The sequence below is a fragment of the Tenrec ecaudatus genome, chromosome 7 (assembly GCF_050624435.1).
Source record: "Tenrec ecaudatus isolate mTenEca1 chromosome 7, mTenEca1.hap1, whole genome shotgun sequence".
NCBI classification, from domain to species: domain Eukaryota; kingdom Metazoa; phylum Chordata; class Mammalia; order Afrosoricida; family Tenrecidae; genus Tenrec; species Tenrec ecaudatus.
In genome coordinates this window covers 10,711,251-10,724,270 of record NC_134536.1, presented here as the reverse complement: position 1 = coordinate 10,724,270, position 13,020 = coordinate 10,711,251, and the positions used below count along the sequence as shown (strand labels likewise).

Below are 13,020 nucleotides of genomic sequence, written 5' to 3'. Positions count from 1 at the left end.
CTGAGAATGGGCTCAAGGGCAGTGGGTTATTTTCGAGGAGGGAGTTGTGCATTCTGGTTGTGCGTCTGAATTGTTGCTCGGTTAGATGATGAGTTAGGAAGGATTTAACCTCGTGTGTTCTGGAAAAGTGTTAGATTTGATTTGGGGTTTGGCTCCCTAAGGAGACAGTATTGAAAAGCAGGGTCAGCGTGCAGTAGGGAGGATTTGGGTAGTGGACGACTACTTAATGCAGGCCACAGGGACTGCTGCTAAGTGCCGGCGTTGGTTCTGGCTCATAGTGACCCCATGCCAGTCCTGGGCCATTCTCACAACTGTTGTGTTTGAGCCCATGTTGAGACCACGGCGTCAGCTCATGTGATTAAGATTCTGCCTCTTTTGCATTGACCTGTACTTTGCCAAGCATGACACTCTTCTCCAGTAACTGGTCCGTCCTTCCTGATAATATGCTCCAAGTACGTGGGACAGTCTCGCCATCACTGATTCTACGGAGCACTCTGGCTGGACTTCCACGCAGACAGACTGGCTTTGCCTCTAGCAGTCCATGCCGACGCCAGAATTCAAATGCATCTGCTCTTCAGCCTTCCTTAATGCCTTGCCTTCCCGAGCTCTGAGACTGTTCAAAACTGCAGGCTTAGACCAGGCACACGTAGTCCTCAGTGACGTCCTTGACTATCAAGTTAAAGCTTGTTCAACCTCAAGGGGGGAGGGGGAGGGCAGGTTTCAACAGCACGGCGAGAAGGACCTGGTGTGATCTTGTCAACATTGGTCTGAGAAAACCTTCTGAGCCGTAGCCCCAAGGAGGTGAGGCAAAGATTAGACGGTTCACCCGGCCCGAGGATCTGTTTCCATATATGAAACCTTACTGAAACATAACGGATGCGTCTTTGAGGTGATTTCCAGAAACCTCAGGTCTGAGCTAGCCTTTTGGACACAGGCACAACCAGATGGAATTCCAAGCAGGCATTGGAGAGTTTGTGGCTGTGATAAGACAGGTAGCAGGGATAAGATAGGTAGCTGTGATAAGACATTTCAAGTGCCCCTCCCCAAAGACTCTGCTGTGCTGCTCTGCACATGGCGAGGTAGACACGTTCCAGCCGTTCTCCCACTTAGGCTTCTGCCTTCCTTAGGCCATATGGGTGGGGTGGACCATCCCTCTTGCCCTGGGCACCTATGGATCCAGTGGGAGGTAGGGCTGCTGCAGAGGGAATTTGGCCTGCCATGGAGTGCCCTGGGCTGGACTCTGGGGACCTGACCATCCCTCTGGGACGCGGTCACTACTCCCCCCACTGCCTTAGTTTCCCCACTTGCATCCAGAAGCTGTTTTGTCTTTTTAAAGAAGGCGGGTAGTGCTTGCCATTTGCTTTGTCTCCGGCTTAGGTTCTAAGCCTGTTGGTGTTCGGTGCCAGCCAGTCAGTTCTGACTCATGGTAACCTCCCTTATGCCCAACAGAATGGAACACCGCTCGGCACTGTGCCCTCCTCATTCTTGGTTGTGCTTGAGCCCGTGCCTGGCGCCACAGTCAGTCCATCTTGTCCAGGGCCTTCCGCATTTGCTCTGCTCCCCTGCTTCACCCAGCACGACGTCCTTCTCTAGGGACTGGTCTCCTGACAATATGTCCAAAGCACACCTGAGGAGGTCTCAGTGTCCTTACTTCGACTTTTTTTTTTAATTAAATACTTTTATTGGCTCTACAACTCTTACCACCATCCATCCATCCATCCGTCCGTCCGTCCGTCCGTCCATCCATGTGTCAAGCACATTTCAGTGCCCTTACTTCTCAGGAGCATTCTGGCTGGACTTCATCCACGGCAGGTCTGTGTGTTCTTTCAGCAGTTTTCATGCTACTTTCAGTCTTCTTTGCCAGCGCCCGAATAAACAGCCTTAGTCTGTGGTGGTTCTGACCCCCAGCCCCCCCCCCCACCCCGCCCCCCCGCTGCACCACAGAAGGAAAACCCTGCGTGGTCCTGCACCATCCTCACAGTCACTGCTGTGCCTGAGCCCCTTGTTGCAGCCACTAAAGTTCTTCTGTGACAACCATATGATGCTTAGCATTTGATTGTAGTTCTAGTACACGATGCCAGGTGTTTATATGATGAATTAGGGGCACCTAAAGCCAAAGAAGGTTGTCGAGTAAGTATTGGATTGTTAGTTCAGTGGTTCAAACCCACGAGCCACTCTGAGGGAGAGAGATGAGGCTCTTGGCTCCTGTGAAGATTCCCACAGCTTTAACGACAGTGGGTTTGGATTTCTGGTTTGGCAGTACAGGGGCATAAGTGTTGGGCAGCTAAGGTTAGCAGTCTCATGGACCCCAAGGAGCAGCCTGACTGCCCAGTAGAGTTGCTATGCGTCACGGTGGACTCGGTAGAGTGGCTTGGTTCAGGTTGGCATGTGTGGAATTAGGGCACCAGCCCTGGTTTGTGTTCTTTGAAGAAAAGTCTAGACTTTCTTTGGCTGGCTGGTAAAAGAGGTGCTGACATTTCCATTAGGGTTGTGGATTTTGAGCAGGCTTGTTCTCGGGGGAAGGTGGTCAACTGTCCCACCCCAATGACCGGATCCCCCATTCCTAGCAGGTCTCTGGGGCTTTTCTGTGGGAGCCTTTGCCTCGGGCCCTCTGCATTCAGTGAGACTCTTCCCTCTATCTATCCACTCCCCAAACTGATACTTGCTCAGTCTCCCTCAGGGCTTCCAGGACAGACAGGGCCCCCTTGGTGTACCAAGTGAGGTCACGGTCACCTGCGTTAGGAAGGACAGGACCTTTTCTATTCCTGTAAAGAGTTAGTCTCAGAAACCCACAGGGGGCAGCTCTTCCCTGACCTACAGGGTCTCCGGGAGTCAGCATCAACTCACTGGCAATGAGCGGAGTGGAGGGAGGAGGGAGGGGTAAAGACCCCAGGTCCAGGTGATGGGAGGGGTCATCCCCTCCCATGTGTTTTCCTCCCCTGTGCCAGCTGCTGCCTCCTAGTCCCCGGGATCAGTCACGGATGGCTACAGCCGTACCTGGTGCCCCAGTGGGGGGCTGTCATGAATTTGGGGTGCTGGCTCTCAAGGAAGGCTTTCTCTGACCTCCCCGCAGTGACCTCCCTGTGGCCTGGTATCTGTCATTCATCTCGGCTCCTGGATACCTCAAAGGCTGGTCACATACCCTGCATCCAGCCCTTTTTACAGAACCACCTACCTGCCAGCGGGATTAGGACCACTGGGGTCAGAGGTTAGGATTCACAGATTGTATTTTGGGGTGACACAGTTTGGGCTGGACCTGCCCTTATCCAGCTTTGTGGCCTCATTTATGGAACCTCGGGCTACATGCTCAGCCTGGCCTGTTGGATGGCGGTCATGTTTCTTGCTCAGATGGGGGTGATCTTACGCTTGAGCCGTGCATCCTCCTAGGGAGGGTTCTTGCCCTGTTGGTGGTCATCCCTCACCTAACAGGCTGTGTGTAGGCTGGTGGTTGGATTCATGTCGTCATGTTGAGTTCTCTGTGACCCTCCCTGTTGTCTGGAGGGCTGCCGCCCCCTTCTCTGCGGAGCCCCTGGTCCTGAGCTCCATCCTGCATCTTTCTACCACGGCAGCCAGGTGGGACTCAGGCCATCTGAAAGGTGTCTCTGATGACCACGTGCCGTGAAAAGCCCCCCACGGCGGTTTCATCCCAAAGACTAGATCCTTAGGAGGCTGGCCCATGTCCCAGCTTCCGCTGACTTCTGCTTCTCAGCTAAGCCTGCCACATGCTGGGTCCTCACACGCCTGAACCTGAGCCTCTGCTTTATAGCGGCTATTCTGCCCATGACTGTGCTTCCTGCCCACCTCCGGGACCCCACTGGCCTTCCTGAGAGTCCCCTGCTACTGGCTCAGTGTTGGCCTGGGGTCAAGGTGGTGCAGAAGTGGGGACGGACTGGATTGTTGATTGGGGGCACTGAGGCACCCTGACCTTGGCCTGAAGCACATCGCCTGGTTCACCAGAAATCTGGCCTTTTTGGTGCGTGCTTGTGACTGCAATCTGGGTGCTTCTTTGTGTCCCCCCCAACATCCATCCCCTAGTGAGATGGGGACACGTCACCCTTTTCCTCCAGACACCGCCCTACAGACTCCACTCCCAAATAAAACCGTCCCCCACCCCCCCCCCGAGGACTTTGCTTTCATTATGGGGAGGCTGAAAGGAACTTATTTCTGGAGGAGGGGCAGCGAAAGAGACCGGCCCCCCACGAGATGGATTGACCCTGTGGCTGCAGCGAGGGGCTCCAACAACAATTGTGAGGGTGCCGTGGGATGGGGAGGCATTGGGTTCTGTGCGCGGGGCGGAGGGGGTGTAAGTCTGAGCGGACTTGAGGGTGCCTCACCGCAGTAGAAGCTGGTCTACTCTGATCCTGTTTAGTTTCCAGCACTTTCTAAAGCAAGCTGCCCCTGGGCTTGTGTCCATCAGGGGTTTTATTTAAGGTTCTTAAAGGTTTTTAGGTGTCAGGCATATTACTGAGATTTTCAAAATTATGGATAACTTGGTTTTTAGTGGGCGAGTGGGTGGCGCTGTTGGGTAAGCCTGGCTGCTTCAGACCTGCTGGCCACCCCGTACAGATGGACAGCCTCGGACAGCCCTATATTAGGGTCCACGTGATTTGGCCTCGATTGCCGGCAGTGGGATTTTTGTTGGGGTGCTTTTCATACAAGGCTAGGGGGTGGTGCTGTCGGGGCAGCATTGGGCTGCTAACGGCGAGGCTGGTGCCTCAGACCCTCCAGCCAGCTAGGCTGCCGGCCTTCTCAAGGACATTACAGCCTCAGAAACCCTGGCCGGGGTCGACTCGGTGGCCGTGGGTGTGGGTGTTTGGGTGCTTCTAGCGCATAGCCGACTGTAACGGGTGTCTGCTTTTGGATTCAATAATGACTCGCGACCCCCTCCCCTTGCTCTCTTCCAGGGCAGTCCAATGGACCCGATGGTGATGAAGAGGCCGCAGTTGTACGGCATGGGCAGCAGTCCTCACTCGCAGCCCCAGCAGAGCAGCCCCTACCCTGGCGGGTCCTACGGGCCCCCCGGCCCCCAGCGGTACCCCATTGGCATCCAAGGCCGCACCCCAGGGGCCATGGCGGGGATGCAGTACCCTCAGCAGCAGGTTTGTGGAAGTTTCCATTGCTTTTTGCTTGGGTAAATGCTTTTGTGTTGGCCTTTGACTTTCTCCTTGAGGTTGTTACTGAGAGGATGAATGGGCACCTCACCCATTTTCTGCTGTCCTTCCCTGCCCACTGTTTCTTAGAATCATTACCAGGATCTTTCTCATTTAGTTTTTTTTAAAGCTGGGGAGACACGGTCTTTACAACCAATACTTGCTTGGTAGAAGGCCCGAGCGACTTGGCTGTGTTTGGCAGCTGCACCGGGCTGGGCAATTGCAACGAGGTGCCTGTGAATGTCAGCTGTGACGTGAACGTGACTTTGAGACCCTGCTGTTGCCTGGAGGTGTCGGCTGGAGCTGGAAACACAGGCACGCTGGCTGGGAGGGTCAGGTGGTCGCAAGGTCTGTCCTTCAGTTTGAGACAAACGTTATTTTGCTTTCATTTCATAACGCATTGATTCTTCTACATCTTTTGAAACAGATTGCTGTGTTTCATCCCAGAACCGCACTGTGTGTGGGTTTCATGGATCTTGCATTTTTACTTGAAACAAACGAGAGGAGACCTTTTTGGTGCTCTGAACAGCAAGATCCAGTCAGGGCCTCCTGTTTCTCAGGAATGAGGTAGTTGGGGTAACCGGCCTCTGACCTGGCACCTCCAGGCCCTGCGGCTTTTGAGAGCACCTGTCCTTGTGAGTTAGTGTGAGGAATTTGGAAAAGATGACTTTGGCTTCAGGCCCATTGAGTAGGGATTCCAGGGAGCCCATTTGACTTTAGGTGTGAGCCCCGTGGGCTTGCCTCAGGCCTGCAGACACGCTTCTTCTGGCCTCCAAACCAGCTTCTCATACCGCTCTCCCGCCCTTCCTGCGCTCTGCCAGGGGAGAAGGTCGCTCTCAGACTTTACGGGAGGCAGCTAGCTGTGCACCATACTTCATGCATGAGCCATTTCTTCCAGAGACCAAAGAGGATCTGCCTCTGTTCTTTGTGCACTCTTTGATATTTTTATTGCAAGATGACGGTGGGGAAAAGACAGAGTGGCCTGGCCTTTGAATTCTAGCTGCTGACTTCCTGAAACAGCCTCGTGCAGGTCCCCCCGTCAGCAAGTCCTCACAAACACCCACACGCCCGCCCCTCATCTCAGTTCTAGGGCAAACACACCCTTACTTGAGGATCCAGAAGGAGTTACGGTCTTGTCCTTCTGGCAGCGGCTCTCAACCTTCCTCACTCCGCGACCCTTTCATACAGTCCCTCCTGTGGTGCTGACCCCACCCATAAAATGATTTTCGTTGCTACTCCATCACTGTCATTTTGCTGCTGTTGCGAATCGGGTGGCTCTGTGAAGGGTTGTTCGACGCCCAAAGGGGTCGCGGCTCACAGGTTGAGAAGTGCAGTTCTAGGGAGTTCTGCACAATCCCCCTGCCACGGGAGGCGAGTAGAAGGTGGGACCAGTGTGAGAAGAAGGGTGCTCACTGGTCCTCATTTAACACCCTCCTGCTCCCCCCTTTTCCCCGACGGGGAATCGGAAAACCTGGCACCGTGGGCCCCTTTACTTTAATCTGTCTTTTCTCTGAATGAGCTGAAGTCTTCCCAGAGGTCTGGGACATTGGCTTGGTGGAAGCCAAGCAAGCAGGGGACGTGTGGAAATGACAACACAGAGAACACATCTGTGTGGTATATTCTCCCCCAAATGTGTGAGGCCGGGGAGCAGAGGGCATGGACACACGCACGCTCACACAGGGCTGTTCGCCCCTTGTTCTTCACTTCCTGACCCTGCACCATCTCGTGGCCTGGGTAGACTTGAGATCCTGTCGCTCCTGGGTTTCCTGGGAAGGACAACAGGATGAAGAGCCACCTGCTGATTAGTCCAGCACATTTTTCCAATGAAGATTTTTCCGATGAGGTCTTTCATTGCTCGCCATGCCCAGCACTAATCAAAGACCCGAAATAATCCCAGTGAGCCTCCCCCCCTTTCCGTTCACAGAAGGCCGCTGGGAGAACTGTGACATTTTGTCTCCAAGTTTGAACGGCTAACATGGGTGCGCCTGCATTTTCCAGCATCCTGAAGGAGGCGGGTGGGAAGCACCAAATTCCTGGGTACCTGGTGGATGTCGTTTTGGGGAGGGGGGCAGTTAAGATGTTGAGTAAACGTCATTAGAGCTTAGGCACTGGGTTCACTGGCTCTAGTCTGTGGTCTGTGCGAGAGAGATGAGGCTTTCCGCTCCTGTAAAGATTGGCAGCCCGGTAACCCACCGGGCAGTTGTACCCTGTCCCTGTTGACTCCATGCCAGGGAACTTGGTTTTTGAGTGAGTTTGTGTTCTTGGTTAAGAATTGCCAGAGTTGCTCTCTTTGCTTAAGTGTTGGATACCTAAAAATTTGTCCCTAAGCAAGGTTCCGGCTCAGCGATTGGCTGCTGGCTCGGCCCAGGCTCTGCTGGCATTGATGTGATTGGCTGAGCTTTGTTTGCATCCGGCTTGTAAACTTCTTTGGGAGAAGCAGGAGGTTGAGAGCTGATTGGGACACTGGGTTTTCATTGGGCGGCCTTGGCTTTGGTTTGTGAACCTCTAATGAGTTGAATCCAGCTCATTTAATGTCGCCCATAGATGTCTGCACAGGATTCAGTCGCAGGAATTCCTGTTTGTAAATTGAGTGGCCCACTTGCCAGCGGAGTGGTAAGCTGTCAATGAGCATCCTTTCCCCAGAACTGCAGTGTTGGGCTGAAATCGTCCTGGGCAGAGTTACAGCCTACTTTTTTGCCTCTTGCCAGGGAGAAGGAACTCTCCACAGCAGGTTCGATTTGAGCATTAGCCTTGTGATTCTTGATTTGGACGGCTTTGATTTTGAAACGAGTTGGGTCTTTGAAGCATGACGTGATAACAGTACATCATTTTGGTCTTTATTACCCAGAATGAGGTTTGTAACCGTCCCCAGCTCATCAGGCAAATACACGGCTAAACAGATTAGTTTTGCACGGCGCTCTCAAAATCGAGTTCACGTGGCTGTGATTGACCCAAGAGGGGGGCTGCATTTTCTCTGTCTCTGTGGAAACGGTTCTGCCTGGGGCACCTGACTCTCCGACCTCTGGGTGCTTAACGGAAGCCCATGGGGTTCAGACGCAGATGTACGTGCCATCTGTTAGGGCCCTAGAAACTGACTCTTTCTGAGGCTTTCGGGTTTTGCTATGATTTGACCTGAAAAGATACCATGGTATTGTTGGCAGCATGAGGGTCTGGTGAGCGATCATGGTCTTTCATGGTCCACACCCTTGCTGACCCAAAGCGTGCAGTGGACCTGCGGGTGCTGGCTTTCTTCACCTGGGAGCCCCGGGCTACTGGACTCTTGAAATTAAGCGTGTTGACTCGTGCCCGGCAAGTGTAGCTGGGATCGTATGAAGTGGCCCCCGAGTTACTGGGCTGATGGTGTGACTCTGCTTGCTTGACGCGGCTGTTGGTCTAAGCGGATGCCTGTCGGAATTACAGAACCGGTGAAGGGTCAAGAAGGCAGCATCGTGGGGCCTTCCTCAATGGCACTGCCTCCCCTGGCTGGTCTTTCAAAACACCCCTGGCCTCCGGAAGAGTTTTATGAGAGCAGGCTCATCCATGCGGCGGCGGAATGCAGAGCCTGGGTGGCGCAGCAGGTTAAGTGTTGGCCTGCCTACCCTGCGGTGGCCAGTGGGAACTTGGGGGGAAACGCAGGCAGCCTGCTACGTTGGAGGTTTGCAGAGGGGCTGTCTGCTATGCCTGGCAGGGCCACCGTGAGTTGGAGCCGGCGGCCCGGCATTGGGTGGTGGTTGTGGTGCAGGTAACTTAGTTGTGTTGATGTGACCCCGAGCTGACTGCCTTCCCTCGAAGGAAGACAGGGCCAGGCTCTGGACGAGGACTTGACCAGTCAAGAGGCGCTCTCCTCCCGTCGGAGCTGCTGCTGGACCGCGGCACATGCTGGCATTGCGCTGGCGTGCTTTTTGAGTTACTGTATTTATTTCCGAAGGCAGGCATTGCCCGTGGTACCATCTCCACAGCCGAAACGCTTTTCCCAAGGCCCGTGTTTATTTTGGCAGCAGATGTTTCCAGAAGGAGGCAAACATGATGATTGTTTGGCCAAAACAAATGTTGTCTGTGGGGTTCGTGAGACGCCAGGCAATCTCTAGGATTCCCACCTGGGCTACTTCACGCTGCCAGTCTCTTCCGGAGGCAATGTTTGCTCGTTGGCAATGCGGTTAAATTCCTGTTTTGAGAGAGCTTGAGCAGTATCTCTGAAAAATGAGGATGAATGGGACGGGACGGACAGTGGTTAAAGTTGAAACACCCCAGACAGAGGTCTCTGAGCTCTGAAAGAGATGGTTGGGCGTGGGAGCCACTTCTCCATGAGGAGGAGGGCGTGGATCCTTTGCTTTCTTTCTGGACACCGACATCCTTCTCGGTGGCCTGTGGTTTACAGACAGCATAGACAATGTCTGTGCCCTGCTGGTGGCTTGCCCTGCCGTGCATATATATGAATAGTGTTTCTGTTTACACTGGGCTCCCTGAGCCCTAAATATAAATCTGTTAGAACAACAAAGAGCCCTCAGCCCATTGTCGGTGAGCTGCTTCCAATTCAGGACAGAGTAGAAGTGCTCCCTGGGGTTTCCAGGTTTGGAATGTTCACGCAAGCAGGCTGCGACCTCTCTCTCCTGGAAGCGCAGGTGCATTCAAGCCCCAGCTTCTCCGCTTGAACCACTGCACGATCGGGGCGCCTGTGAATGCATTAAACCCACCGCCCGGCAGGCTGATTCCAACTCATAGCAACCTTATCTATGTGGGGGTCAAAGGCTGTGAATCTTTGCAGGAGCAGATGGGTGTGAACTGCCAACCTTCTATTCCTAAGGTCTCTGCTCCCGCGTTGTGGGACGAGAGGGGAAAGGGACCGAGCAGGGAAGCGGCCGCCCAGCGTCTGCTTTTCGCTCAGAGGAGTCAGACGTTAACACCTCTATTCACTCAAAAGGCGCATCCCATCTTTAAATCAGCGGTTCTCCACCCCTGTGGGGGTCGAACCACCCTTTCACAGGGGTCGCCAGATTCATAACAGTAGCAAAATGACAGATATGAAGTAGTAATCAAAATAATGTTATGGTGGGCGGGGGTCGCCACCACATGAGGAACTGTATGAATGGGTCAGGGCTTGAGGAAGATTGAGAACCACTGCCTTTAATGTCTTGAAGAGCAAGGATCCACTTAAAGGGCTGAAGCCCAAGCCATGGCGTGTCCAGTCGCCTCATCTGCCCGTGAAAGCTGGACGTCCAGTGCATATCTCTGAGGGACGATGCCGGTGCCGAGTATCGACAGTCTCACCGACTGCCGGAGACCACACCAGTCTGTCTTGGAAGACGAACAGCCAGCGTGCTCCTTAGAAGCAAGGATCGGGAGACTGCTCCCAGACTCTGGGCAAGCTGGAAGGCGAGAACAGCCCCCGGGGAAGGGAAAGCGCCGCCACGAGCGGCATGGACGCGGCGGCTGCCACCATGGACGCCAGCACCACGAGGGTTGAGGGTGGCGCCCGGCTGGGCAGTGTTCCGGTGGCTATGAGTCGGGCGGAGCCTTCTCGACAGGACCTAGGAACGCATTTCAAACTGCATCCTAGTGTCATGGAACGTACCCCAGCGGGCTGACTCAGCCACCGCCCACAACAACAAATCTGCGTTGAAAACACATGTATTCAGCATGTATTTTACATAGAAACCTGTCTTTCTGTGTCTACGGGAGCCCTGGTGGCGTGGGGGTGATGTGCTGGACTGCTGTCCGCGAGGCCAGCACTTTTAACCACCAGTCCCTCCTCCAGAGAAAGACAGGGCTTTCTGTACTTCTATAGAGATCTACAGCCGTGGAAACCCAGGCGGACAGTACTGCTCGGTTCTGCAAGGTCGCTGGGAGTGGGCATGGACTCAGTGGCAGTGATTTTTTGGGGGGTTCATGGATGTGGCTATGCAGACAGGCAGATGAATAATACAAGGGAGATGGGCAGTTTGGTTAGTGAACCAGTGAAGAGGTGTGGGACCCTGTCAGACGATTCGCAGCAATTTCGCACACTTGCTCGGGCACCTGGAACGCTTGCAGCCCCTGCAGCACATTGCACGTTTGTGCAGTTTACAGCCTTTTGTTGTCCCTGGGTATTTACGGAGGGGCTTGGTTTTCTCGGTGGTTCTCGCTCCTCCGCAAGCAGGGTGGCATTGCAGGTCTACCCGCAGACTGGGTTTTTTTACTCGCAGTCCGATTCCAAGGCGATGGCAGATGCCCCAGGCCCTGATGCCGCAGTTCCCCGTAGGTAGAGGGTTGTACCGTTAACAGGCTTTTGAGAAGAATTTGTACAGGTGGTGATGGTCTGTTCACACCTTAAAGCTTACTTCTCTGGACTCCTGGACTGGCTTTATTGGCTTTGGTAAAATTGTAGTTGATATTAGCACTTTGGCACATTCAGCGGGACTTCCTTAGTCATGTGTTAGAGCTCATGTTTCACATGAAATCTTTTGCCTTTTCCTCTCAAAGTGAGACAAGACCAGGTGTTACACCCGCAAGTTCATTGTCAAAGTGTGTGATGCGTTCTTGTTTCCCTGGGTACCGGTGCATGTGTTGTCTCTGGACACGCGTGTGGTTCCAGGTGGCCTCAAGGTTGTAGATCTCCGGCTGTGCCTGCTCTCTGCTGGCAGGCTGCCGTGTTCGCCACACACCTGAGAGGGGGATCCAGAAAAGCCATTGAGAAATGGAATGAAAAGATGACAGCAATTTCCCGTGAACTTTTGAAGCCCCTTTGTTTGGGTTTCCTGTGTTTTCCACATAGAGACTTTCAAAGAAGGTTTTTGGCATTTAGTTACTAGGCCCAACAATTCCATGAGTCCCTCGCGTTCAGCAGAGCCGCACGGTCATCACAGAGTCCGTCTGAGGACATGCTCGTCCTGTGCTCGCAGTTATTTAGCTCCCGTTCCCTCCACTGTCCTTCCCACACCCTCAGGGACCATGAACCCAGTTACCGTCTGTACATTTGCCTACCTTGATTTCCTACACGGAAAAACATCAAACAAACTAAAAGCAATAGTCAAGTAAAATAGAGAAAAACCTCAATTGAAAAGAAAACAGAAAATATTAAAAACTAGAACCAATTTAAAAATGGGTCATAAGGGAGATCAAATGATGCATTTGATCCTAACTTGCAGCAATCTACTTTCCAGTGTACCCCGCACGATAGGAAGGCTGCTCACATCCCAGATCTCTGGTCAGAGAGGATCCACCCGAAACCCAATTTCCCCTTTACCTTTTTTTAAAACACGAAACAACCTTAGAATAGGCCCAAAGCGCGGTCAAACGATGTAAGTATGTTCGCCATAATTGGCGATTCACATCTGTCAACCACGATCGCTGGAGGTCTAATCCACGTGTGGCCCCTGCACATCGGTTGCGGGCTTCCTCTGTCATCCATGGACTCCTGCAAACCCGCTGCTCGCAATTTCGGCTCTGATGCCATTTCCTCCTCCAGATTTGGATTTTATTGTTTACAATCCTCGGCTCACACAGTCTGCTGTGCTTTTTCCATGGGGACTTGGTTGCATACATGTAATTTCAACCTGAGATGACTGTTATGCTTTTTAAAACTATTTTTGTTTTTCAGATGTAAAGCATTCCTGTGAAGTATTAAGAGTTCCTTGATAATGTTTTATAGACATTTGTTGCTACAACAGTTACTTGAGGTGCTAGCATTTACCTAACGTTTTTAACAGTTCAAGGAAAGCTAATAGTTGATATCATCCAGTTACATTCCTACACACACACACACCCACACCCACCCACCCACCCACCAACAACAGAAAGCCAGTAAGGTATATTGGATGTGAAAGTGATAGTTGTGTGGCTTGTCTTTGAGCAGATGTTCTCAACCTTGGTCTCATGTTCCACTGCCACCTGG

General features: G+C 52.9%; 1 protein-coding gene across 5 annotated transcripts in view; it reads left to right on the top strand.

Moving 5' to 3' along the window:
• Positions 1-13,020, top strand: part of ARID1B (AT-rich interaction domain 1B) — a 405,831-nt gene that overhangs the window by 50,260 nt on the left and 342,551 nt on the right. For all 5 annotated transcript variants that reach the window (XM_075554341.1, XM_075554339.1, XM_075554340.1 and 2 more), the window contains exon 2: positions 4,905-5,099. In XM_075554341.1, coding sequence (XP_075410456.1) covers positions 4,905-5,099 — 195 coding nt within the window. The remainder of the gene's footprint in view (positions 1-4,904; positions 5,100-13,020) is intronic.